The sequence below is a fragment of the Rhipicephalus sanguineus genome, chromosome 4 (genome assembly GCF_013339695.2).
Source record: "Rhipicephalus sanguineus isolate Rsan-2018 chromosome 4, BIME_Rsan_1.4, whole genome shotgun sequence".
Taxonomy (NCBI): Eukaryota; Metazoa; Arthropoda; class Arachnida; order Ixodida; family Ixodidae; genus Rhipicephalus; species Rhipicephalus sanguineus.
The window spans coordinates 16,764,670-16,792,437 of record NC_051179.1 but is presented as its reverse complement, the minus strand read 5'-3'; the positions used below and the strand labels follow the sequence as shown (position 1 = coordinate 16,792,437).

The 27,768-nt window shown below is 49.2% G+C and overlaps 1 protein-coding gene across 2 annotated transcripts in view; it reads right to left on the bottom strand.

Annotated features, from left to right (window-relative positions):
• LOC119389488 (homeobox protein cut) overlaps positions 1 to 27,768 on the bottom strand; it is a 632,893-nt gene that overhangs the window by 163,876 nt on the left and 441,249 nt on the right. For both annotated transcript variants that reach the window (XM_037656780.2, XM_037656778.2), the window contains one exon: positions 22,883 to 22,987. In XM_037656780.2, the coding sequence (XP_037512708.1) occupies positions 22,883 to 22,955 (73 nt within the window). In that variant the 5' untranslated portion in view covers positions 22,956 to 22,987. The remainder of the gene's footprint in view (positions 1 to 22,882; positions 22,988 to 27,768) is intronic.

The window sequence follows — 27,768 nt, the reverse complement described above, 5'->3', positions numbered from 1 at the left end:
TATGATTTTAACACACCGCGCAAACGGGCAAGGGTATTTCTGAAGCACCGATTGTTAAACCCGTGGTAGAACTCTACCATAAAAACAGATCGTTTCCGAGGCGGCAACAGGACTTAGCAACACTTCAATGACTTTGTGGAAGCAATGAAAAAATCCGTAAACAGGGGATGGGTGCTCGAGCCGACGTTTCGACAAGTGGACTTGTCTTCTTCAAGGCTGGAACTGATTTTGTAGAAGCAAGACACGTGCGACTGACTGCTCTCTCTCTCTGGCTTCTTTTAACTCAGCGTAAACCCTGAGTCACGATATTCTAGTTTATGCACGTAGTTATTTCCGACTGAGAACAGGAGTCGTTTGCATGCATCGTTGTAAACATGATTAAACTCAGCCACACAGGAAATTATCCATGCAGGAGAACATATATAGATATAGACGTATATAGCAAGCTGGTTGTGCTGCCTCGGTACAGCTTCGTGAGGCAAGCAAATCGCTACAAAGAAGAAACGTACGGGGGCTCCGGTGTCGATAGCCCAGTCTCCGTTGCCCGACAGGTTCCGTTTAGTGGCGTAGCAAGGGTGGGGGGGCACACGTGGCCCATGTACCCCTCCCCCTCCCGAAAATTATTTTTCCCATGGGATACAGAGCACAAGATGCTACTCGACCCCACTGAATCTTGCGAGACCCAATGTCGGATCAAGGAGGTGCACCCCCCCCCCCCACCTCCCCAGAAACAAATTTCTGCCTACGCCACTAGTTCCGTTCAACGCATTTCTCTCCTTTCCACATTCCTCACGACACTTGTAGCAAAACCGAACTCACCCCAGTGAGCGAGTGAGATAGCACGTAAGAATGCACGGTGCAACTTCAACAAACGGTACCGTATACATGCGCGTTCGTATTGTGTGAAACCGTGAATTGCCCAGTGCGGCGCTTAAGTATAAAGGTCGTCAGAATCGATGAGGCACGCGGTTTCCGACAAATTTTAGGGCTCGCGGCTTTGGGGAGCGGATCGTCGAGCGGATCTTCGCCGCCGTGAGGGGCGGAATCGGGGGCGACCGCTTTTTCTCGTTCATGGCCGGATGTGCGAAACTGCTGCTTGCTTTTTGTTGGGCGTGTTTCCGTCGTTTTCAAATTATACACATGCACTGTCCTCTTAGCAAGTTTCTACTTGCTACATAAAGGTGTGCTACGGTATGTACAGCTCGGCTCGGCGTTTGTATGACATCAGATAAATGGTTGACAAGGCAACCAAAACCTGATCGAGCACGGAAGAGGATTCGGCGGTGCGATGTGAATAGGAACTGTGCAGCCATTTGAACAAGTTAGCTGTTGCAAGGCAGGGGTAATACGTAACACATAAGATACACAACATGCAAAACAAAGTATTATGCAACACACGAAAACGTGCTAATACAGTGCAGCTGTTGGAATTAATGTCAAGTTGTAATCGATCTACATTGGAATCAGATGTTGCAGTCGATGTACGAAGCGGCTCATTAAGGGCTGTAAAGTCGTTAAGCTTCTGAACCAGGCTTTGCAGCATGGTATCTATAACGGGTATTTTTGGCAAGACGCGAAGTCGCTCATTACGAGATTACGTAAGCCACGTGACCACGGGACGCACCGTTTCCATGATTGGCCTAGTTTTGATTGCGCCATTTCTCATTCATATATAGATCCGGTTACATTTATAAGAGCTGTAACCTGACATCATATCGCCACTACAACATTCTCCTATTCAGTTTCGAGATTGCTACTGGAGATAAGGTGTTATAAAGAACACGCAGGTCTTACTGCATTCCGTGTAGGAAAATACAACTGCAGCGGCCTATACCCGCGATGTCCTCTGGGCACTGTAAAATAAGACTGATTTGTCTCAAGACCAGTTGTTTAGGACGCACACGAACTCACACGGTCGCTGTTTGCAGCGGTAAACAGGTCAAGAAACATTATTCTTTGCGCTCAGGCCATGTAGTGTTATGCCGCAACGGTTTCAAAAGAAAAGCGAGCGAAGTCTGCTTGCAAGCAAGCAGGAACTCGATAACGGAGTTCCTTTTACCTCGGGGTGCACAGAGCGGACCGCGAGAGGGCGTGACTCGCATGCGCCTTACTTCTTTCCTCTTCCCATTTCTTCCCCGCAGTCAAAAATGGCGACGGTCTCAGTGCTCATGTTCTCCCGAAATTCCCTTTTTTTTTTTCGTTTCTTCTTAGTTCTTTATATGTATTCAAAAACCTCGGGGACCAGAAGACCGGGAGTCTTCCAAAAAGCGCGCGAGTTTCGTGTGCCCCATCAAGTCTCTGGCAAAGAAAAGTGCCCCCATTTGCATAGAATACCCATCATCGGGAACGGCTCCCTGGAAGAAACATCGCAGGGGTTCCTGCCTGCCTGCAAAGACAGTTCGCCAAGGACCTGCGGGGGCCGGGAACAGCGCGACAAAGCTAGCGAGCGGTCCGAGCCTCTGCCCTAGAGCAAACAAAAGAAGCACCAGACCCATGGTGTCGGTGCATGTCGGAGGAGCAAGGCTCGATTGCAGCCATCGCGGCAGCAGGGATAGCTACATAAAAGTTCTACCAGAATTACGAAATAACGTTGAGAAGAAAGCCTAGGTGACGGCGATGCGTGTTCACGTCAAGCGTTGTGAGCGTAAATTAGAAAAGAGAATGAAGAGAAAGAGAACCGGCCAGGAATTGAGAAGCATATACCTCCTTACGGCCCGAGTGGGCGAGGAAGTGAGTTTAAGACAGCGAACTCGCTTCCGCCCTTAGTATTGCGTTCCGCCATAAGTAAGCACCAGGGCAGGCAGCTCGCGGGCGTTATTTCGGTAATTATGAGCTCACTTTAATGACTGCGCATGTAATACTCTAACAGCCATTTCTTCGCGATTCTCTCGTTTCTTCTTATATATACCCAACGATATACACGAAGACCTCGATTAGCAATGAGCAATGTTTTTTTTTTTTTTATGCTCTTTGCCATACGATAGAGGTCTTCGGTAATAATACGTACAACACTAGAATTAGCTCAAATTCGCTCTTACTCGAACAATTCTAGCGTAAAAGCTTTTTTGCGAACGCCAAAGTCCCCAAAAGGAGCGTCGAAAATTAAATGAACCGATACGTTTGTGCTTATGCTAAGCGTTCAGAAGAAAATAAAAGATGATGACGGCGATGTAGAGCAGTAGGAGGAGGTCTAGGTTCACGCAATTCAACATGGCGTGCTTGTAGGTTCATTCATAGAAAACAAACTGAAAAAAGGGGAGAGCCCCCTCCCCCTCCCCCCCCCCCCCCCAAAAAAAAAAACGCATACACACACAAAAAACGAAACAGTGAACCAGCCAACTTCGGATAGACTTCATGCGACCTTTCTTCCCTGATTCTTCTATATACACAACGATATACATGAAGAGCTTGATTAGCAATAAGCAATGTTTTTTTTATGCTCTTTGCCATACAATAGAGGTCTTCGGTAATAATACCGAATGTAATGTAATGTAGTCTATGTATGTGTGTGTGGTTATCAATGTATATATCATAATCATCACCCAGCACCTGGAGTAGCATGTCAGGCGAATAGCCAGGCAAACATCTCCAGCTTTTCATTAAAACATTTCTCTCTCTTCCCTGATTCATCATTTTGTTCACCTTTCCTTTTTTATACGCCATTTGTTTTCTACGATGCGACACCAAGCAAGTATAATTTGACGCAAGTCGGCCAACTTCAGTAATGCGTTATCAGGTTTTACTGTTCGTAGCTTAAAGTGCATTGCCGAGGCCATCAACACGCAGTACGGGGCTGGAAGGTCATGTTGCTCCACTAACTCATCCGATCGCAGAGATGCGATTTACTTATAAAACATAAACCGATGGCAAAATAAGAGTAAGAGAACGGATAACCATGACCACAAATAGAGTTTGGTTGACGGAATGGTAGGGTCGTTAATTGATACGTTATATCACTTGTTCCTTTTGAGGCATAATGTAGGCCAACCATTCTATTGCTCGCTTTTAGTTTTACGTAAATATCGCCCCCCCCCCCCTCTCTCTCTCTCTCTCTCTCTCGTTAATGCTAAAGCAGCATGAAGCAACGCAGTTGCAATCTGATCTATCTCTATAAAGCGCTCATTGGCCTGTCCATGGTTCTGCTCTGATAAAGACTGAAAAAAGTACCTCGAAACTCGCGCCGCACAAGACAAGAAGGAAATGCGAATCATGAAAAAAAAAAAAAGAAAAGAAAAGAAGTGGTATATAAACGAGAAGCAAAATATAGATAATCGGGGACTCGAAACGCAACGGCCGAGTTCAAGAAACGAATCGCATTCTCTCTCTGCTCCGATTTCTTTTCTTCCATTGTTTTTTACCACTTCGTTCCTAATGCCATTATTCCAAGCTCGGGTGGTCACGAATGATAAATCAGACGCATTTATCTGCACGCTGCTGGTGCCGAGTGGGAGACAATGATTGTCGGACGCTGGCACCGAAGACGGGGGCGAATTAAAGCACGAGATCAAAGAAGAAGTACGAGAGAAAGAGAGAGGGATATTCAGAAGGTGAATGGGAGGCGGGGGAGGGTAGCTGCCACTCGAGGCACACGGCATAATTGAAGGGGAGCCAAGGCGAGCGAGTGAGAAGAGAGCAGAACCATGTGAATCGCCCTCAATCCCTCAGAAGAGCGCTCGTTTCGTATGGAAAACACCTATCGCCGAACACGAGCATGCGAGCCGGCAGGCTGTGCGGTGCAGGCCGCGCACAAGCAGTAGCACTCAAGTTTGCGTGCTCTTCGAGTCTATCAACTGATTCCCATTGTTTCATTCCCGCCTATTGGGTTTCTTTATTTTCTTTCCTCCCTCTTTTTTTCATATCCTAGTTCAAAGCGCTGAACTTCCTCCGAACGGAGGCGAAACGCGATGAACGTAAGCGAGAGACTGTTGGCAGGTGGAAGAGAGAGATAAAGAGACTATAAAAAAATGTAAGAAAATGGGGGTGGGGACGCTGGCCACATGATTCAAGAGTCGGAGGAGAATATGCCTAGAGCCGGTAGGCGTTGTGTTTAGTCGGAGACAATGAGCAAATGACCAGAAGAGGCGAGGGTAATTGCGCAAAACAAGAAAAAGAAAGCGAGGGGGGGGGGAGCATGAGAACGGCAGCCCCGCGGCGGCACCCAGTAGGAAGCGGCGCGCTACGGGTCAGTAAGCACGGCCGCCAAAAAACAATGCCGCGGTGACCACGTATCTTCCAGCAAGCAGCAGCCAGCGCGGCCAGTGAGGACACCAAGTATATAGGCGACGTACAGAGCCCTCATCAGCACGCGAGCGAAGGAAGAAAGGAAAACTATATGCGTCATTACTACCTTTTCTCCACGCAAGAACGGAATGAACTCGTGATGAAAGTAACAAAAAAGGGACGCCTGCTTTGTTTTCACGTTAACTTGGTGCGCGCACACGACGCTGCTCTGACAACCATCGGCAGTGACCACACGAGCGAAAAGATGAGCGAGATGTCGATGTCCCTACCTCCGAAATGAGAGAGGGTAATGACGCTTCCGAAGAAGTCGCCGACCGATTCTTCCCATAAGAAGGGGCGCCTTGACCTGCCCGTCACGCGTCACTGTCGAGCGAGTCTTCGAAGAACGATGTGAGTCACTCGTACTCGTCTTCACGGTTATATCCGCTGCCTATAAGAGATACGTTCTGTAGTCTCCTCTGTGAAGATATATACACCGTATATACGTTCTCCGCATCTTCGTTGTTATCCATTCTTAATACCTCTGCGGCTTGTCAGGCTTCGGAAAGAGCGCCGCGGTAGTTGTATACGCTCAGGCGTCCCTCCGTGCGGCGGCGGCAGCGCGAGGACTCCACGAAGAGAGAGAGCGTCATGCGCGCAATTCTGCCCATGCATGAATGCGTGCGTGCGCGCCGATGATTACTCCCGAGCAGCGGACAAGCCCCGGTCTGGTCGGGCCTGCGTGAAAGATAATAGCTTCTCCCATGGTTTTTCGAACTCGGGAGAAACGAACGCACGCGAAAAAAAATTATAACCGTAGGCCCCGAAGAGCGGCAGCGATTCTGATGGCCGAGAAAACAATGCCGGTACGAGGAAGAGCTGGGAAAGCGTCTTCTTTCATATTTATTCTACGGAGACCACCACCACACGTGAATGTGCTGCGTTTCATTGCTACTTTTTATTTTTTTCGCGTCCGTGCTCTCGTTTGGCCCCGTGCAGTCTCCGCACGAGTGGCGCTGTGATTGGCCTCTGTCGCGACTGTGTATAGCGTGGAGCCGTTTTCTCTCACGCAACAGCGGCCAATGATTGGCGAGTCCAGAGCGGGCGAGCGAGGTGCCGAATGGCGATGACCGCCACTCCGCAACGCGCTTGGCCAGTGTGTATAACCATGTAGCGCGAAGTGCACGCCAACTGCTGCTGTACGATGCTGGCCGAAAGATGAAGGGCCGCTCACGATAGCGGAAAGCGAGGGGAGGATGAGAACAGCTTCACGCCTAACTACGCAGCGACGTAATGGAGGGCCGAAACCACCCACAATGAGAGAGATAGCATGAGACTATCTGGAAAACACATCGTAACGCTTCTGAGGCTTGTGCCGACCGATGACGCAGTGCTCAGCCATGTGCAAACTCACGCAGGTGTAGCCTATATCTATACAAGCTCGGGGAACAGCAATAGAGTAAGTGGGTGTTTATTTGGCGAAATATATACAAAATTAAGAAGGATTTACGACGAAATATTACTACTGGCCGCAGTTTAACTGTTTTGCAAGAACAACTGACACCTGAGCGGCGGTCAGTAGTGTGGGTGTGGGAAGAACGGAGGGAGAGAGGGAGAGACTATTTACATATGTTGAGCAATAGTTAGTTCCTCTCCCTCGTGCAGATCCGTGGCAGAGAAAGACGGCGAGGACAGTGAAATAAATGCCTAATTATATGTCTCGCTATTGGTCAGTCGTGTGCTGTCGTAATAACGTACTTGGAGTAATGTAGTCCTGGTTTCTCGCAAAAAGTCCACATGGATGTCTCCAATGTATTCTGATTCACATCATTATTTATTTTTACAGTATTATTATTATTGCTATTTGTCGTCGTTGTCGTCGTCGTCGTCGTCGTTGTCGTTATCGTCGTCGTCGTCGTTGTTGTTGTTGTTGTTGTTGTTGTTGTTGTTGTTGTTGTTGTTGTTGTTGTTGTCAGGTACGGTGTACTTGAAGCCTGCTGCCCCTCGGCCGCGGTTGGGCCCTGTATTGCACTGTCTCAAGGATCGGCCCACGACCACTATTTTTTATTGTTGAGGCATAAACACGAGAATTATGCATGGAACCTATGCCATACATAGCCTCACAGCAGAAAAAAAAAGAAGAAGAAAGAAAACGTAAAAAAAAAGCACTGGCCGCACAGAGAAGTTAGCAGATTAGTAATGCCAGGTCGCCCAAGTCACTGTTCGAGCTTCTTAAGCTATAGCTGACGCATCTAGTTTGATCGGTTATTGTACACGGCTAGCTGAACATAACAGTGATTATGAAACACTGCTCTTAGAAAGGTTTTAAGTACTCAACATTTCATTTTTTTTAACATAGAAATGTTGCACCCCACGCAGGACTGCCTCTCTCGGAGGCAAACCGATCATTAGAAGGCATTATTAACTTTACTGCCGCCGTCTGCAACAAAGAAAAAAAATGCAATACAAACAACCCGAAGTAAGGGTAGGAGGACAACAAAGCGAAAACGCCTCGTGAACATGTGAGTGATGATCATAATTCCAGCAGCGCCGCCGCTAAGGCACAATCAGTGCTTACGCGCTCATCCGCAGCCTCTTTGCTCCTGACTAATAAAGGAGGCTGCATCAAAAGAAATCGCCTCCATAAAATCGTGCCACGCCAAGGAGAGAGAGAAAAGAAGAAGGAAAGGACGAGCACAAATAAAACGAAGGGGGTGATATTTCTGCGGCTTAATGCGCTTATTAATCGGACCTCTGCGCGCGCTGTTAGGATAATGCAACGCTGTCCGCTCAGATACACGCGGCTGTTATTGTTTGCCAAAGCGGCGAGTGCTGCTGTCTATGGCAAGAGAAGAGGTGTTCGTGTGTGTGTAAGGGCGTGAGATACAATACTCGTGAAGCAGCAGCAGCAGCAGGGGGCGCGTTCATAGGTGCGGCATAAACAGTCGCGAGGCCTGTCCGTCCCGCACACGCACGGTGATGGCCCACTCAAATGGAGCATTTCTCACGGGGTTCCGCCGTGGTAGCGCGTGCGCTAGCACACATGTGTATGTGTATATGCATATATATCTGCGCGGCCGTGGGGGTCGTTAAACGCGAACCACCTTCGGCCATCTGCATTACGGCCGCGGGCCTCTCTCAATGCGAATGCGCGCCGTAATACGCAATCACGGCCCCCATCCGATGCCCTCGGCCCCTAATCTCGCGCCCGCGTTGCGGGCTCTTTAACTTCGCCGGGCATGCGCGCGCGCACAGATTTATGCCGCTAATTATTACAATTAACAGCAAAGACCTAATTACTCCTATTAGAAGAAGAGCAGCAGAAGAGAAGTGGGCGTTCGCGTATATATAAGCTCGTGTCTCTTGAGCGCGTTGCGCGTACATGTACGTGCGTATCAGCGAGCGTGCAGGCATTCGGGAGTGCTCCTCTTCTCCCGCATCCTTTCCATGACGGTGTCATTTCGAGACTTTTATCTTCTGACTCCCGTTGCCCTTAAAGCTCTCTCCCCTTTCACTGCTGAACGAACCGAGAAATTTGTTCGTTCTGAACATCGCAGCAGCGCGGCGCGGTAACTGCCCGCTGAACGACAAAATAAATAAATAAAAATCTCAAGCTCGTTTGTATTCGGAGTAATAGCAGTTTAGCGAGTCGCGTAGTCCCACGAGTTAATGATTTGTCACATAGCATTCGGGCTCATCGAAGATCTGTACTAAATGTCAAAGTGTTTACCTCCTATTGCATAACATTCGTAGTTATCATGTCTTAGCACCACGCACGTTTCACCTTCGATGGTAACCCACCTGTAAGGTGTGTTTGTGCGGCGCTTTTTTTTTTTCTATCTCTGTTTCCCTGAATCTTTTGACCAGCTCTCTGGCGTGGTGACATCACAGATATTAAAGATACCAATCATCGTGGACGCTTGTATACGAAAAATATCAGCATCGCAGGAATCTTTCGCCGACTCGAGGCAGTCAAAAACTCGGAATGTACCAGGGACTAGGTGAGGCGGGCACTGGTAAGGCATAAACTAGTGTAGGAGACAAGAAAGACGCGCAAAGCGGCATGCTCACAGAGTACGAGTGAACCCGACATCCTGGTGACTTTGGCTCACGTGTTCAACCAACCGCGTCCGATACGTTATGGCGCTTATCAGGCTGCAAAGTGCCGACTTGCTCGCGCACACGCACGCGCTCCTTTTTCTTAGAAAAGGCGAGGTCGGCATTCACGCCTTTCGCTGTCGGCGTTAAAAGTCACCTTGGTCGCTGCCGGTGTCTCTTCTTGCTCCGAGCCTGTCATGTCGGAGTGGTTGATGACGCCTGTCTGTGGAGATGTCGGTACAAGCATTTGGTGTGTGTTCGCGACGAGCAAATTGGTCGGTTTCATAGAACAGCCATAAATTGTACCGTCAAAAAAAAAAAAAAGTCACAGTTTCGCCGCAAGGGCGAAGCAATGAATGCGATTGCAAGAAATTGGAATGTCACACGAAGAACGAGAAGCAGCTCGATACTTGTAGCGCGCCGCTAAAGCACAAAGAAGGGCGCCGAAAAGAACGCACAGGCATGCACAGGGCAAGCGTGAACTAACAACTGTCACAGTTGTTACGTATTTGTACTTGAGCAACGCGCTGCAAGTGTCGACAACGGAGAATCAGACGCTCTTAGATATTTCTTTTTTTTTTTTTAACTGCGATGCGCGGAGTGACCCCTCTGCGTCTCCTGTCACACGGGGCGTCTGACGCAAGGTGTGCCCGGTGTTCTTAGTTTTTTTTTTCCCTTCCACATCACGAGTGGGTACAGAAAAGGGCCACTTTGTCGTTGGCGTCTCAAGGGCAGTTTTCAAGTTGAAAGAAAATGAAGGAGCGTTGCGTGATAGAACCACGCTCAAGCTCCTCCGAGATTTGCTTACCACCAGCGGTAAATGGTGTATATAAATAGCTCGCCGTTATTTCATCGGCGCATGCATGGCGCATGGTTGAGTTGTCTAACGCAGCACACTGGGGAGCGAGGGTCGATGGTTTGAATCCCCGGTCGGGTGCTTCGGAATTTTGTCTTCTGATTTGTTTTTCTTTGTGCCTTTTTATATATATACATACATATACACATCCGGGACATGACGGCGACGGCAAAAATCAGCCGAGAGTGTCCATATAATTGCTATCACAATAAAAAAAGACAAGAAAGGGGAGAGCGCAGTAAGGCCGGAGGAGAAGGAGCGGGAGAGAAAATGGAGATGATGAGAAACAGCACCTGAGCAGGTACGAAACGAAATCTGCTTGGTGCGAATGTAGATTTCTTCGACACCAGCGCGAAAGTGTCGACAATGACAAGATAAGCGGTTGATGTCACAACGCTCACGTTTGGCAAAAGCACATATCACAATATGCTAGCGCGCTGTGGTTTTGCACTGTTGACCAGCGATATTTAGCCGCTAAATATTCCACAGAAAGCGGCACTATGAGGCCACGTCGAATGCAGTTAGTCGCAAGCATGAAGCGAACTTTAGCAGGAATGGGCAGTTGTCCACTACTTCCTGGGTTCTCTAGAAAGTATTAACAGCGCATAGATGATTAGGAAACGGGATGGAAGTATTAAAACCAGAAAGTATTAGGAAATTGGATGGGACAATCTTGTATGCGCTGTCAATACTTTCTAATGGATCCATACCAACTTGTCGAAGCTTCAACTCTTTCAAGCTACATTTCTTGGGTTCTATTACACAAGCAAGGCTTGAGAACGGGCTGGATGGTAATCCATCTTCAACAAACAGCGCAGGAAGGGACAGCGGACAAAGAAGGGAAGAGCGCTTGCCTTTGTTCCCTTCTGTGCCCGTTGTTCGCTCCTGCGTCGTTTGTTGAAGATCTATGAGAGAGCTTGGGGCTTGCGTTAACGGCTTTTTATACGCCAGAACTGCGTTCTTGTGTAATGTGTACGGCAATGTATACGGCTCCGTTAGGTGCGAGTGACAAGGTGACTGAAAAGCTACCGGTGCCATTCGTTAGCAGACGTTTTCTGTTAAATCTGAAACAGGCCTACGCCCGACTACCACTCCAGTGTGCGCGGAAAAGACAGCACATCGAAGCCCCTTTCGTGAGAGATGCATCGGGATGAAGCAAGACGCGCCCTTTAGCTTCTGAACCCGAGGGTGTTCTTCCCCCGCAGGGATGACCCGCGGTCAGGCACACGAGGACGGGAGAAGAGAAAGCGGTTGCAGAGGAGCGGGGACTAGTGTACACCGGGGTTTGCCCAGCACCCTCCGGCGGCTTGGCACGCGCGTAATGGGCCGGCGTTTGTTTTCCCAACCGCGGAGCGGCTTTCCCTCGTGGCGGCGGCTTCTCCTCATGGCAGTCATCACCATCAGTCGTGCGTCTCTCGCTCGGATGGGCGGCTGTCCTTCGGAGGGCCGATAAAGATAGCTTTCTCCCGAACTTCCTTTCTGTTCTCTGCCCCTCTGCCCGTGGTCCACCACCCGGCCGTAAAATATTGGAAGCAGACGTGCCGGACGTCGAGAGCGGCGCGCGGAAATGGGCCGCCTCATAAACAGCGCCGCGATCCGGCTCTCCACAGCCATGCCTGAACTCCCCCTCCCTACACCTCCATCGCTGCCTACGATCCAGTATAGAGCTGATTCTCAACCCCCGAACGCTTCCCATTCCGAGCAGCGTTAATCGGGCAGCAGAGCACAGCGCCAGAGGTGACACGAGTCGGCGCGTTTCCCTCGTCTTTATCGCCGCGTCGCCTATCATCGTCGAGGACGTGCAGCTAGGCAAGCACCGTTCGCCTTTGGGGAACAGGCAGAATCTTTCTTCATTACTCTTTCCCTTATACTGCCCTCTCGCTTTCGTCGCTGTCTCGTCCAGCACCACTCGCTCGAAAGGCGTCTCGAAGGAGCCCGCTGTATTCCATAGCAGCCGGGTGGATTTACCGCGTGAATAGACATTAGCAGAAAGCCGAACGATTCGGTGACACGAGAAGCGAAGTGAGGCGTGCATGGATGCCAGGAAGCGAAACAAGACATCCTGGCACTGTTTCACTAATTTTGTGCAGGTGTGCGCAAGATTGTGCATGTACTTCAACAAGAGACCCATGCAGTTCACCAAGGTGATCGCGTGTTAGAAATGTCCTTCGCTCGATGGCGTCAAGCGCGATAGGTAAGAGTACATACGTTTATTGATTACCTTTCGAACGTAATCGTTTAATAGTTTGCAAGTAATATGCAGTATCATCACGCACAGCTTCCTTAATACCGCACGAGTTCAATGACTCGGGGGTTACATGCACCGGATGGAGTGACGACTGCGTAAAGACGTACGCACTCCCAGTTATGTGATTAACACAACAGAAAAAAAAAAAAGAAATCCACGAGACCCACCCACACGCACGCACGAAACAAAGACACGTGACAGAAGTCCAAAGTTAGACGAAGCCATCAAGTGAGGAGAATTCATTGAACAAAGAGTGTCGCTGGAAATAATAACGTTTCCAGAACTCCCCTCGTCGTCGAAACGTGTGCGTGAGTGCGCGTGTTCTGTGCGTGTGCCCCAACTGGAATCTTTCCATCACATTTGCGTGCACATGCTGCATGTGCCTTCAATTTACTCCTGAGATATACGACAACACGGAGGATACCAACACGGCACGATAAAAGCCAGTCGTGCTTGCTTCTCGTGCCAATTTTTGTGCTTGCTGCTCGTTTCGGCCGCCGACTCTAATTAGACATCGAAAGTAAGCGTGGCCAAGAAAACTTCTGGCGAGTTTTGCGTGTGCGAAGGTAAAGACGTTACCTGTCGCCGGTCTACGCTCACCTGTCGTTGCCGCCTTCCGCGAGCCATCTCGGCTGGTACGCTTATTCTTTCTTCTCTTCTCCGAGCAAAACGACGTCTCTTAGGACGACGCTGGCAGCAGGTTTAATAACGACGTCCCCGAAGCAGCAGCAGCAGCACTGGTAAAGCAGTAAGAGCAACGGCCAGGACAGCGTAGCTACTGGCTGTGCAGAGAGACGTCTGCGAATGTGTCGTTGGGGAGAACGCGCGATATGCATCGCTCGTCTTCCGGGCAGCAGCAGCTTCGCGCGCGAGCTCACTCGTTTACTGCGTATGCGGAGGAGCTGAATTCGGGGAACCGCGAGAAATGTGCGCTGGCAGTTGCTTCTTACTTTTCTCGCATCTCTAGCGCCAGTGCGAAAAATGATGCAGCGAGCACCGCGGTCTCACATCGAGAAAGCTCCGAGGTGCGCACAGCCAGCAGAAGAAGCATCGGGAGTAAAGCATCGCGCTTCTTTTGCTTTCGCGAGAGAGGCGCGTGCGTTTACTACGACGGCTAACCCATGCAGACGCGAGCCTCGCTTCATATACGCTGCTCGCGGATGACGGCTGCGGCGGTATCGAAAAAGCCAGGAGCATTCGTTTGCGAGTATATAACGATTCGCCTAATACGGCGATGAGAGTCGTCGTTCGTGCCGTCTCGTTCATGCTCGTCGTCTTTGGTCGCCCGACGCGGAACCGAGACAGTATATTAATCAAGAGCTACAGCAACATCACGACCGCCTTCCAGTGGGGAGTGCAGCTCCTTCGGATGCTACTGCGGGGAGACTGGGACGGAGGCAGGAATGAGGAGCAACGGGGGATGAGGCAGGTACTGAGCACTCGAGCGCGCATACATGTGCGGCGACGCGAATTCCTCGGGATCCGGCGTGCGACCGCACACGCGTGCGAAGGCTGCGACGAGAGCTCTGTTCCGCTGCTTTGTTTCGGTGAACGAAAGAATAGAAATTAACTCGCGGGGATGAGTAGCGGCATCTGCCAAACCCAGAAACCCACCGCACCAAGCGACCCCACGCTACACCGCAACCGCCGCGGCAGATGGAGACGCTGTGCCCGAAACGTGACAAATTGTTTGGGGCACCGTCGGAGCGGTGTGCGCCTGCAGCTCGCGCGTTAGTGGAACTTGACTGTGCTCCGCATCTTCCTCACCGCTAGTGTTATCGTGCATTAGTGGGAAAGCGTTACCTCATTGTGCTTGCTTTGCTACGAAGCGCAGGTGGTCCTCTTAGACCAAGAGAAGTACGTAGACGATCTTTGTAACTAACCTGTAAATACAGAGGAAAGTGTGGACGCACATAAGAATACAGATATAAAAAAGCACGGAGGATGAAAGTGTGCGGCAAGTACAGCTGTGCCATTGAACTCAAGTACATTAGCAAATTCGCAAGGAGGCCTCGGCGTGCTGGTATATACACACCGTATGCTGTAAAACGCGCAGTGTATACCCCTAACATCCGCATGTGCGGTCACCAGCTCAAGTGACAAAGGACATCTTTGATGGGAGAAGTACGCGAAAGATTAGTTCCTTATACGTGTTGCGCGCAACGTGTCTCTTCTTGCAAAGCGTGAGCCTCTTGTATAACGTCGGTTCGAAGAAGTATGTAAAATCTGCCGCTTGCTTTTCGAAAGACATATGAACCGCGTAAATTGATTTACACAAGCTCGACAGCTCCCAAGACCGAAACGACTTCTCGATAAGTAGAATGGCAAAAAAAAAAAAGAAAAAAGAAAAGAGGCATGACCGATTAGGATCAGATCCTGCTTGCTTCACCGTGACAGGTAGCGTGCATATACGGAGACCACAGCACACCGCCGCGCATATAAACGTGTATATCGCCATAACCCGGAAAACGCCCATCGGGCGCCGCCGATCAGAGTGCACGCTCCCGTCGCGCTCGACCAACTGCGACGGCTGCAGGAGCGGCCATCACTCGCTGCTGCACAGTCGTCGTCGCGATGCGCTGCACCTCTCTGAGAAGCAGGAAGCCTCGGCTACCGCAGCAGCATGCAAATCGGAAGCAAGCTCACTTCTTTTTTTTTCTCTCTCTCATCCATTTCCTGGTGACCGACCTTGGCACGGCCTGCATCGGAATTTGTCTCAACCTAGACGAAATTCCCGTCGCCCCGCGCCTGCCTTCGCTCATTCCTGGTCGTCTTATACGCCTCTTTGCTCTTGTTCCTATGCACTCATATATAAAAAACAAATGCCTCAAGCTGTGCTCTCGCTTCAGGGGGTTTCGCTGGAACGCCCTCGCTATATGCAGCTGCAACAACGAAACCGCGTCGTTTGGGTCGTTTCAAAAAGTTTGTTTACGTGTTCGCTTTACGTGGTGCTTTTCTTTCTATCACTCTAAGAAAGAAAAGAAAATGAGTCCTTTGACTCTTTTCTGTGAGTTCTGATTTGCCGCGTACATGATTCTGTACAGAGACACGTGAACTCTCTTTGGAGAGCTTTATACTCTCGTCGGAGAGTCGTCGGGCTCAAAATAGAGTTAGCGTGGCTCTTTAAGGAGAGTCATTTACGTGGAAAGTCAGATTAACCGAACAGAATGACACATACTTATTTTTTGTTTCTTAGAATGTATTCTACTGCTTCTTTCGACGGTGGGGGGGGGGGGGGGGGGGGCGCAATGCGAAAACACGCGTATGCTTAGATTAGGTGCACGCTAAAGAACACCTGGTGGTCGAAATTAATCGGGAGTCTCTCACTATATGGCATGCCTCATGGTTAGGTCGTTGTTTTCGGATGTAAACCCCCGAATATCTGTAATTTAGTTTTCTTATTGTACTTCAGATCATATTCAGCGCCGCGAATTTGACACGTTAGATATCCGCATCGGGAAGGCCGCTGCCACCTCGCTTACTTTTGACTTAAAATAGTGAACAATGTAAGACTTCATCGCACTTATAAATTTAAATTGTCAATTATTTACGTTACTGCTTCTTTCACGTATCTGCACGATGTCATAAAAGATATCGAAGTACACACGTACCCTCTTTCTCTTAAAAGTTACGCTCTTTCTCTCTGCGACCGTGGGAACTGGTACGTGCGAATAAAGAGAGAAGGCACTGCAAATGGCAAAGGATATACGTCAGCTCGCGCCCTTTCCCACGCGAAGCGTGGAGCGTAAGAAATAGAAACAAAGCGCGCTTGTTTCGAAAGGTGCAAGTTCATTTCGAATGCGCGCTCGTCGCGGTATTCTGTCACATGCATGCCGCTTTCACGGACTCTCCACCCGTACACGGGAACATCGCCGCTTCTTTGCTTTTTATGTTCCTTGATATTCAAATACATTACGGGGAATCGTCTATATTTCATTATTTTTTTTTCTCGCAGTTGTTGCCTGTTAACTGGAAACATGTGGAAAAGTTAGCACAGTAAAAATTATAGCAGAAACGTGCATCATACAGGTTAACTTAATCTTACAGATATGCCCAATGTACGCGTGATAATTCATATGCTGGAAGCACAGAGTCCACTGCTTCATGAGACATCACATCCATGGTTGTGATAGAGATCTTTCCCATTCCCTTTCCCCTGTGTAGCAAACAAGACAGTGTCAAACCCGCCTGCAACTTTTCCTTATTCCTCTATCTTCCTCTCACGCTTCCGCGCTTATTTACCAGCCGCCAACAAGATATTGCTTGTTCAGAACATATGTACATGGAGGTTTACTAGTTAACGTGTTGTTGACACAAGTTGCCATTGATTCCAAGCAATCTGTCTCATCCATCTATTATTTTTGGGCAGTGTAGGGCGCGAGTAAATAAGATGGCATCTGAATGTACCCCCAAATATATTTTAGGTTTGGTCGAACTCAAATAAAACGTTTCTCCCTCCTACGTACCTGTGTTTGTATTATTTCTATTATATTTTCATTTGTGCTCTTTTTGACACAGGATCGTCTTAGGAGTGTGTTATGATTTTGTTGAGGAAGTAGTTTGTACTGTGTGTACATAGTGCAAATAAGACTCTGTTTGCTCATTCCTTGTGTGTTTTGTTATGCAGTGTGCTATTTTTTTTTAACATGAAGCCTTATGTGTGTGACGATTTGCTTTTGAACTGCCTTTCGCTATCGCCTTCTATTTAGGTGCTGCGGCATAGTCAAGTTGTCTATGACAGCCTTTTCTGTAGCTCCCCTGTCGCTGTATTTCTTAAGGCAGAAATAAAAAATTATTGTTATCATTATAACACATTCGCCTGTCTCAATATCGGTGGATAATTGCATAAGAAAGCACGCAGAACGGCGGTGTTTCGCACTTCATTGCTGACTTCTGTAAATATTGGCTTCATGCTGCCAGTGGCTGCGACAACAGAAGCAGCGACCTAAGTTTTTAAAGTTGTGCACACGTTCGCTGGCCAACATCGTTAATACTGTTTCCTCAACTTGTCAATGCTGCCTATTCTTCTATGGAGTTGCAACGAAGAACGACCGAGTTTTCTTTTTTGAAAGCGCAGCCACGTGGTCGAACGGCACCACTTAATCTCCCGGCCTCGCGTTTATATGCGCGACGCGCAATCAGCGAGTCACGCGACCGAATAGAGACAATGCCAGAGAGCAGCGACAGCATGCTGGAGCTGGCGAAGGGGCTCATCGCTTGAGAGGTGACCATACGGGCAATCAGAGGGACGACCCTGTCGCCAGCAAAAGAGGGTGATACGTGGAGGGGGGGGGGGGGTTCGGTGTGGGCGTTTGTCAGTGCCGCGAGGCCACGCGCGCTATCGCTGATGCGCGACTTCAAAAGCGAAAGGTCGCCCAGTCCTCGTTTCGAAAAGCCGGCGACCAAACAGCGCCAGAGTGCGGGCATGCGACCCAATCAACGGTGCCTTTTGCGAGGTATATAACGATAGAGGCCGGTATAGGAGCGTGCCACTTAGAGGGGTCCCGTCGTCAATGGGGGCTCATTTGGTTTTTGTCTCGCCCGGAGGGCATCCGATTGAATCGCCTTCTCCCCTTCATCGCGTCCTCCTCATCCCGCGATGCTGCTGCTCTCCTGACGACATCCGGCGACATTGTTGGCCGAAGGTCGTTAGGGGCGCATTCTGCGCGGAACCATTCACGCCGCACGCGCGCTGCTGTCGTCGAAGCCTTCGGATGCACGCGCTTCTTCACGGACGCGCACCGGCGGAGGAGAGGACGCGACGTTGACGACGACGCCCACTCTTCGCGTCCCAGCTTCTTGTTTGCGTGCGTGCGCTAGCGCTCGTCGGCCCTCGGCGCAGGCAGCGTATGAATAATTGCTGTTTTTAATTTCCGGTCGTTCGAGACAGACCCCCAGCGGAGGACGCTTCGCTCTTCGAGAAAAGACGCCACCCTTTTGTGGTTTGTCGTTGGTCAAAGAGGCTGAAGCGAGTAACGGGCAGTCCCTGCGAATGACTCCCCAGCATTATGGACTCTTTTTCCTCTTTCTTGAGACGGCGATTTATTTTGCGAAGCCATACGCGCTACAGAAATGAGAGATATTGAATGAGCCTCTGAAACGTACGACCAAGTGGGCCCATTTTGTGCAGGAGGCTGCGTCTCTAGCATGAAACGGCGAAGCTATTAAGCCTGACGCTGTCCACAAAGTGCACTTTCATTGTATCCACGCCGACGGAGACAGCAGATTAAACACGAGGGAGCATTCTTGCTTACATTACTGCGGTAAAGTGAATCTAGTCTAATTAGGACCAGTTCATTTGTCAACAGGTTTGTTGCTGTTGGGAACGCGAGCAAAAAATCAACTTCCATAGATACCCTCTATCATATGCACGCACAGAAACTAACATAGTGTTGATATTACGGTATAGGAAAGAGATGTTTATAAGTATAAACCAACTAGTTTAGCATCAAGTACGTCAGTGATAAGTGAAATGGCAGTGCCCTTCTTGCTTTGATTGTGTGGTAGCATGCAGATGTGGGACGCATCGTTTTCGACTTGCTAGAACTGGAAAACTCGATGCTCGAACGTCAAAGACACGATCACGCGTCGTTTCTGTTCTGACGCTGTCGATGGCGACTGCGGCGATGGACGCGCTCTATCGCTGCTCCACGGAGCTCATGGCGATCTGCCAAAAAATCTGTTGCTATTGTTGGTGGCATGCTAGATGCTTTCGCAGTCGGCGCATGGCACAAGCCGACGCAGACATAGCAGATGGCAAATTCCTTCTGACGCAACGTGGAGGGGGGCCCGTTATTTGCATACATACCAGATGCTATGCGCGATTCCAAATAAAGAGCGGCCGTCGCAGCGGCCATCGCTACAGAACCAAGACTCAGCACCTACTGCCTTCCGGGATCCCGCCCACATCCAAATTACATCCCCCGTAATTCGACAGTCACGAGGGTCACACAGGTACGTAAACTCTTCTTACGCATGTGTTTGCGAAAGGACGTACGAATCTGCGAGCGACTTGCCGGTGCAACGTCTTGTAACGGTGCGTTCGGCAGCCGCAGAATGCCATACCGAGATAAAGCAGCTGTCCCTTCATACAAACGAGGAAACGTAATCGACACACTGCGGTACAAGCTCGCGCGCGCAAGCAACAGTCTTGTCTTATCCATGACCCGTTGTAATTTGCTATTTTCAACATACGAGGCAGAAACCTGGAGAATAATAGAAAAATCAAGAAGAAGCTATGGACAACTTACCATGCAATAGAGCGAAAAATGATAGGCGCAGCTCGAAGAGATAGGAAGACAGCAGAGTGGATCATAGAATGAATGAATGAAAAACTTCCTTGTCAGTGAATGAACAGTGGTAGCCGATATTTTTTTGCATATTAAAAGGAAGAGATGGACCTGGGCAGGTGACGTCATGAGAAGGACCGATGGTCAGTCAGAGCGTCTGAATGGATAGCAAGAGATGGGAAGTGCGGACGAGGACGGCAAAGGGTTAGGTGGAGCGACGGAATTAAGAGATATGGAGGTATAAAATGGAATCAGCTCGCGAAGGACTGGGATGGTTGGATATAATAGGAGAGGCCTTTGTCATACGGTGGCCATGACAGGCTGATGATGAGGATAATGAAGAACTGCAATTGATGATGAGGATAATGAAGAACTGTAATTATTGTCGCAACTTCTGAGCCTAAGTGCCATGTATGCTCATGTATAGCTGCAGAACGCTATACAATAAGAAATGACAGCGTTATATTTTAGTCCTAAGAACCCTGAGAAGGGACCCACATTTTCCCGGCTCCATTTTTTTTTCACTGTCACAAGTGAATAGGAGTTTGACAATCAAGCCTTTGCAGTCACCCTCTGTTGACGAAAATGGCGAAGAGGGCATGCAGTTTGCCTGAAACACAGCCACAAAGGTGCGGCCTTTTAACAAATTATATCGCTGCATGTTTCATTTTTTTTTTTTGCTTCTTATAACTTTTTTATTGTTCTTAAAGCAAAACTGACAACGATTTTTACGCAAAAAACGCTACCTATTAAAATAAACTCAGTGGTATACAACAGCAGAACCCATAAATCTCGACACGGCGAGCTTCGAACTTGCATTACCGGCTTACACGTTTCTATGCGGGCTGCTTACAACCTCGCCAGCATGCTCAGAAACAAGCACGACCGGTCTATCCACGATCTCACCAAGATGCTGATGCTTATTGCGCCGAGTGCCGCGCACGTCTGGGAGCGGTGTTCCCTTCCGGCGCGGACGCTAAAGACGTACGCATACGTTACCTATACACGTCCAAACATTTCGCGAGAACAAATAATTAAACAAACAGGCGAGATGCGATCAAAAGTAAAAAAAGAAGAGGGTCGTGCTGCACGAGTAGAACATACAGTAGCCATATCCCGCAGTGTAGCACGTCTTCGAAATGGCGACTATCCGTTTCCGCCGAGCGGCGCTCTACGCGACGACACCGTCCCACGCGGTCCTTAACGGCGGTAGCCGTTAATTCTTTTTGCTACTGCACGCTCTTGCTGCTGCTGGGTTCAGCCTCTCCCGCCATCCGAGACCTCCTACCTCTCCATCTCTGGCCATCCACCACAGCCTCGCACACGGGGCGAATGCCACGCAGTCTCGTTTGGCAAATGCTGACAGCCACTTCCATCTTTAAACTCGCTCTCCTCGCTTACGCGAAACAGGGAGTGGTGTCCTTTAAAAGAAGCAGCAGAATATATTTAGCGAAGAAGAAAAAGTGAGCCGAGAGAGAGCCTCCGCCGAGCAGCAAACGCGTCGCGCGTGTTTTGCGCGCCGCGGATACAAACATGCGGAACGCACGAGCGAAAAAGAACAGGGTTGGGTCCCGCTCACGACCGCCTGGGGAAGCTGCGAATTAGGCGCGACGCGCTGACGGCGAAATGCCCCGTGCTGATGCGAGCACGCGCAACTCGCAATGGTGTTTGGCCCTTCGGAAAATTTAGCTTTTTTTTCTCTTCCGTCTTGGTTCTTTCGCTCTGGGTGGGGTGCGAGCGTTAAGGCTGGGATGGCGCAGAATTGGAGGGTATAAAGTGCGTCGGAGAGACGGCGTACACGCACAACATTCGGCGAGCAGCAACGTTGCGATCTTGTTCGCTTCTTAGGAAAAAATGGACATTAGCGGGACCACCCGAGGTGCAGCCGAGTTTTCTGGTCGTTCGCATCCCAAACGACGCGCAGCGCTTGACTGGCGGTTTTCGAGCCATATTATAAACAACCAGCGAGCTTCCACGTATATTTCTCGAGGTTTGCAAATAAGCGGGGAGGAAATCGTCTTGTTCCCTAATAGCTGTCTTCTTTCTATTTTTTTTTTCATAACTTTCTCGTGCTTTTTTCTTAGCTTTTAAGTTCTAATGCGTCCTTCCGTAAGTGAGGATAGCACAGACTTACAGGTACACCAAACTGTACAGGCTAAGTGTAAGCAGTTTGAACTCAAGCGTGTAGCTTGACGTTCTTTAAAGTTCTGTGTATTGTAGTGCCAAGTGTGTTATGAGTAGCAAAACAACCATTACAAGCTTTCCGTGTGCATAGCTACAGAGGGACGTAAGGCGCTGTCTCCTTTGCTGTCTCTCTTGAGCGCGACGAAGAAGGAAACGTAAATGCTATGGATACAATTAAACTACGTGCTCTTCGATTGTGCGTGAATAGTCTTGTCAATAATCGTCGCGTGAAATGCGAGGATTATCACATTTCGCAAACCAGCAAGTGCGATACGCGACAGCCTCGGCAGTGCGGGGCAATGCCCTCTGACGGCGTTTATTTCAATAAAAATGTTCAGTTGGTTTCAATATACCATGTCTCATTATTTCACACCTGTCTTTCTTTTTTCTAATCGTTATTGTTATCATTATCATTACCATGCTTTTATCACCTTTTACTTTTATGCATGTTTCCTCATTTAGGTTTTTGAATCTACATAATCGCTTCCGTTTATGTTGCCAGTGTTTGTGTGCAAACTGTACGTTGTTTCAGGTGTGAGTACCCGTCAGGCGTTAATGCCTTTTGTCGTCTCTTTTCTAAGTGCTACTTTGTACACTTGAATAAAACTCAATTCAATTTAATTAAGTGCTCACATAAATAATCAAAATTTTCGCAAGTACATCATCCTGAGACCTGAGGCAGTATGCGCATTAGGGCTACTTCAACCACGAGTTTCATGGGTTGAGGAATCAGTGAGGATGTCGAGCGGATTAATCTGAATCCTATATACTCATTGCTCTTCTTCGGTTTCAAAAATGAGAACCCTCCGTAAGTCATGCGCTGTTTCATATGCGGTCTCTTCAGTTGACGTGGTAAATGAGTAGGATTTGTAAGTCACAGGTGTTGCGACATACGTTGCCCTTTACTAAAGCTACTTCGACGTCCTCCTGCGTGAGGCGCTGTAGTTGTCTGACGAGAGATATGCGTGAAGTGCGTCGGCGACTGACCTGTCTGCCGGGCGTCCTCGGCCGGTATCGAGTCGTTCAGGGCGCTGTGGTCTTCAGTGGCGGGGGGTCGCATAGCCCGAGGCTCCGCTCCGGGCCGGGTATGAGCTGCATCGACAAGATGATGCATGTTGTCAGACGACAGCGAGGGTCGCAAGGAAAAACATAATACGCCAGTCCATTTGCATCCCGTCCATTTGAACTTAAACGTACTGCGTGCTTTTCATGGTCGACATTGGCATTGCTACATGTGAATACGATTCAAATATACTAAACGGTCACCCGGAGGGTTTAACGTCTTTTTTAGAGGCCCTTCGTAACGATCTGAAATATGTGCGAACTGGCCGCTACAGCGCCAACGCTGTGTAGAATCGCTGTGTAGAAAGTGATCGCTTAAAGTTATTTTCCGTAATATTTATAACTTGTCTGGAAGTTTCTGCGTGTTAGAATACACAACAGCTTCTACGGTGTTAGCGTCATCAGATATACAAAAAGAAGAGTCCCGTCGTAATAACATAGCAAAAGAGGAGGGTGTCTTGAAACGGCCTGACAGTCGACGACAAACAGGGACAGCATATCGCTATACATTACGTTTAACGTTCCTGCTTTTATATTGTCGATAAATGCATTATGCGTTTCCGTCAACACCTTTTCCAATTTAAAGACAACGTCAACAAATGACAGTTGTTACACATGAACGGCTTATGTTTATTGATGCCATAAGGATGTTTAATAGCGCGCTGGCACACACTCATGCTTCGCAGGTTGTTACGCCGTATTCAATAGCTCAGCATCCGAGAACGAGCGGGCGGCCGGGTTGCCTGAGGTCGACAACCGACCATAAAACTTTAAAGCTTCAACACGAGGGGGCACTGTTCGCACACCATGAAGCACGCGCTACATTTACACGACGAAAGTACGGACGAGTGAGCTTCAGAGTGCCACTGCGGAAATCGCGCACCGCCGCCATTCCCATTCCGCAGTGCTTGCCCAAAACGCGTGGCTGCAGGACATTAAGAGCTCGAGGACAAAAGACGATTAAAAAAAAAAGATGTCACGAGAGAAAGCGCGTACCGCCCCACCCTGGGGAAACGCATTAAAAAGAAAAGTCGAATTACACGTTTCTAAATGAGTGAGGAAGCTGGCCATGCAGATGAGGACGAAAGAGGCGGGAGAGGAGGCTATGGATGATATTCGGCGCCACGTTCATTCAGACGAAAAGCTTTGTTTCAAAACGTGAGTCCCGCGGAGAAGACCAAGTAAGGAAAAAAAAAAAACATCCAAGCAGAGATGAAGATAGAAGCAATGCGTGTAGCGGCGTACAAGCGATATTACGCTCCGTGGTCGGTTGGGGCTCGGGTTCTGTCAGTCGGGGTTTGGCCACGCAGCCCAGACCAAGGGGTATTCGCGGGCGCGGTGACGTGCCCGAAAGCGGTGGTGGTCGCGGACCATTGCCGATTCTGCGCGGTCCCGCGCTCGCCGCTCGGTGACGCGTGGTCTGATTGCGGAGCCCCGAGAGTGGCGAACAGGAAAGAAACGAGGACCCCCCCCCCCTCCCCCACCGAAAAAGAATGAAAATATTAACAGAAAAAAAAGCGTGGTCGCTCGTTTCACGTGCATCGGGCAGAATCAACGAGACCGGCGGCCGGCTCGAACAAAATGATAACGAAGCCCACCACGCAGGCAGCCGGCACACGAAACATGCTCGCCGTGCATCCAACGAAGGAGTCACGAGCCGAGACCTTTCTTCCCCGAGGCCCGATATAAGGCGCGGCCGAGCAAGAATTCAATCCATTAATGTTTTCGCCGGGAATTATAAATCGAGTTTGCATATCTAATGAGCTCCATTTCGCCTCTCTGATTTTCGCCCTCGCCTTTCTTTTTGTCCCCCAGCCTTTTCCCTGACTTTTCGGGCCGTGTTATACGTACCCACCCGCGAATAATTCTTTTCTTATTTCTTTCGAACCATTTTCTTTTCAGGCAGCCCATTTTCGTTTTATAGGTCCTGAACTCGCGTTCACTCCACCGAGCTTTGATTTCAACCCTTTCTACGGCTCGCCCGTTCCTAATTCTCCGTGTTTTTAATTTTATAATATTTTTTTTTCGGTGAGCTAGCCTAGCTGGCTAGCGGTTGTTCCGTTCTTATAGCTCCTCAACGCGGGCTGCGAAGCACGCCGAGCGAGAAATGCGGAACGGAATAATAGGAGAAAAAGAAAAGACAGCAAGGCAACGGAGGCATTTTGCCGCTCTCTGATTTCTGATTCGCGCTCGGGGAATCCACTGGTGCGGCATCAAATCTGCTCTAACGAACTTGTCCCGCGAGAATTTCGCCCGTCTTCGCCTTAGCCGCCATCGCGCTGTACAGCGAGAAGACGAAGCGAGCATACGTGTGTGTGTAGGAGTGGTGCTCGTAGCCCTTTTTTCGAGGACGGCCACCACGCATGAAGATCACGTTCTCCCCGGGATCTGCACGTCCTCGAAAAGAGCTCTTTGACGCGCCTCAGAAGGGAGGATATCGTTATGCCTCGCGTACCGTCAAGAAGGCGAGAAAAAGAAGCATTTAGAGCAGAGGAAGAAGAATGACGAAGCGTGAATGTAACGACTATTCGTTCGTCCCGAGTAACGAGAACATTTTCACTCTTTCCTACCTCTCGCCTCCTTCACCTTTTGTTTCAGACCGGCAAAGAGCCCGGCCATTACACTCCTTCGGATTGTCACCACGAAGCACACGAGCAAGTTTAGTGAGAGAAAGCAATGCAGGGACAAGGCATTGTCCAGTGTGCTATCCTACGTGTGGAAAGGACACGTAAAAGAGAGAAAGCATGAGTCTAGGTGACTCACTCTCATGTAGATGTGTATCTACAGACGAGAACAAAAATCAGTTCCCGTAAGGCCTGCGAGAATATTGGTGTAACGATTGGCAGCAAGCTAAAATATTGCGCCTAAAAATAATTACTAAGGCGAAAGCCTTGTATAAGTCATCAAACGGGAAAGGTTACCATCGTCGTCGGCGTCAACACGAATGGTACAAATGTTGGGATGACGTCATACAATATTCTGAGACGAGTCAAACGAGATCTGAAGGCGTGACGTTATCATGATGTCACAAATAGCCAAAATTCGTGACGTCATCATTACATATGATGGCGTAATCACGTAATATCGTCGCTTGTTCAAAGGTGGGCCGATCTCGGAAGTAATGCAAAACCACGTGAGGAGGTGGGGTGAAGGATGATCGATACAATCGAGTGAGAAGAACAAGTCTTAGGCGAATATACAGCGGTTAGCGAACGGGAAAGACGCTTATCTAATGCATAAGGAACCCTGTGAGTTTGTTTTTCATGGGCTTTTATAAAGTGTCAATTTATCGCTCGAGACGAGCTTTAACCGTTACATCACAGCATCATTACCCCTACCCGCACAAAGATTCCTGAATCCAATTATGATGAGAAGGATGAGATTCAAGAGTGCGCATTATCTGATGACAATTGGTCCGTATGTAGAACACAGAATGAAAGTCCGGCAAAAAATAAATAATGTAAGCAGGACATTGGCAGCGAGTCGGAACCGAGCTGAACACCGCTTCTTATTCCTATCACGTGCGTTTATTTTGTTCTTAACTTACCTTTTTTTTTTTTTTTTTGGAATCGCTACTGTGCAGCTTTGCGGTGAGGCCCACGTCGGCATAGAAGTGTACGATGTTCGAAGTTTCAGCAGTCACCGCCGGATGTCTGTGCACAATATACGACGTGTACACAAGCTAACTGAGACTCTCGCGTTGGTTCGAGGGCCATTGTTCGCGAAAAAAAAAAAAAAACAGCTCAGAATACGTGAGAAAACGAGGTATAGCGTATACACTTTCTTGTGAACCTGTCTGAAAACTTACGCAACGAAGAATGCAATAACGAGAAAGAGAGGAGGAGCGCGTAAGAGCGGCCGGGGCAAAATGGAAGAAGCATCGCGTTTTGTGTCTGGCGTCTTTTCAGCAATTAAAGCGCCAGAGTGTGTCTTGGCGAGTTCATTGTGCGTGGTCGCCGTCATTAAGTGTTGTGGAGCGCGCTTCCTGACTCCACACAGACACGCGCATTTTTTTTCTTGTTTTTTTTTTGTATTGAAGAAAACACAAGCACGGGTGCAAGGAGGAAGGGCGCCGGCTGTGTGCTCATGCGTGCAGCCGTGCCCGTTCAGCGATCAGGTCCGAGGGACGAGACAAAGGCTTGGATATAGCGTCTTATCCACGGCGTAAAATACAGTCCGGAACTGCTTCCGTGGCTCGGCGGTAAAACAACGGGCTTCCCGAGAGCACCCTCGGGTTCGCTGGGGTCGGGAACACTCGTGTCTCCAACGTATGCCCAGCCACAGCAAGAACCCGAAAACTGGGGGTGGGAAATGACGTTCCACAAATGGGGTGGCTCTTGTTTTGCAGGAGCTCTTGTTTTGCGAGAGTACGGCGCACCCGCCCGTCCGCAACCCATCCTCAAAAACTCGGGCGCTGACTTGTCCTCACCGAGTCGCGCCGCACCGCGAAGGGATAAACAATGCGCGCGACTTGTTTGCCTGTTTACAGCCGCCCAGATGCGCTTTGCTAATGATGCCTCTCCGGAGCAGGCGGTGGCGGCAAACCGCTGCCCGCGCCGCAGCATCCATTGTATGCAATGAGTGGCACGCGCTGTGAATTGAAGAAGAAAGGGACGCGGTGGCCGCGTACGAAGCTGCCACGCGTCCGACTAGCGGTGGCTGCGGCTTCAACGCCTGGCCCTGACGACTTCGTCATTGAGGCACCCCCGCATCACTGGGTTCTTTGCTCCCTCGAGCGTCACACCGGTATATATGGGTCTTTTTTGATGAATGACCGAAGAAGGTCGTTTTCTCCGCCTGGTGTTTTCTCT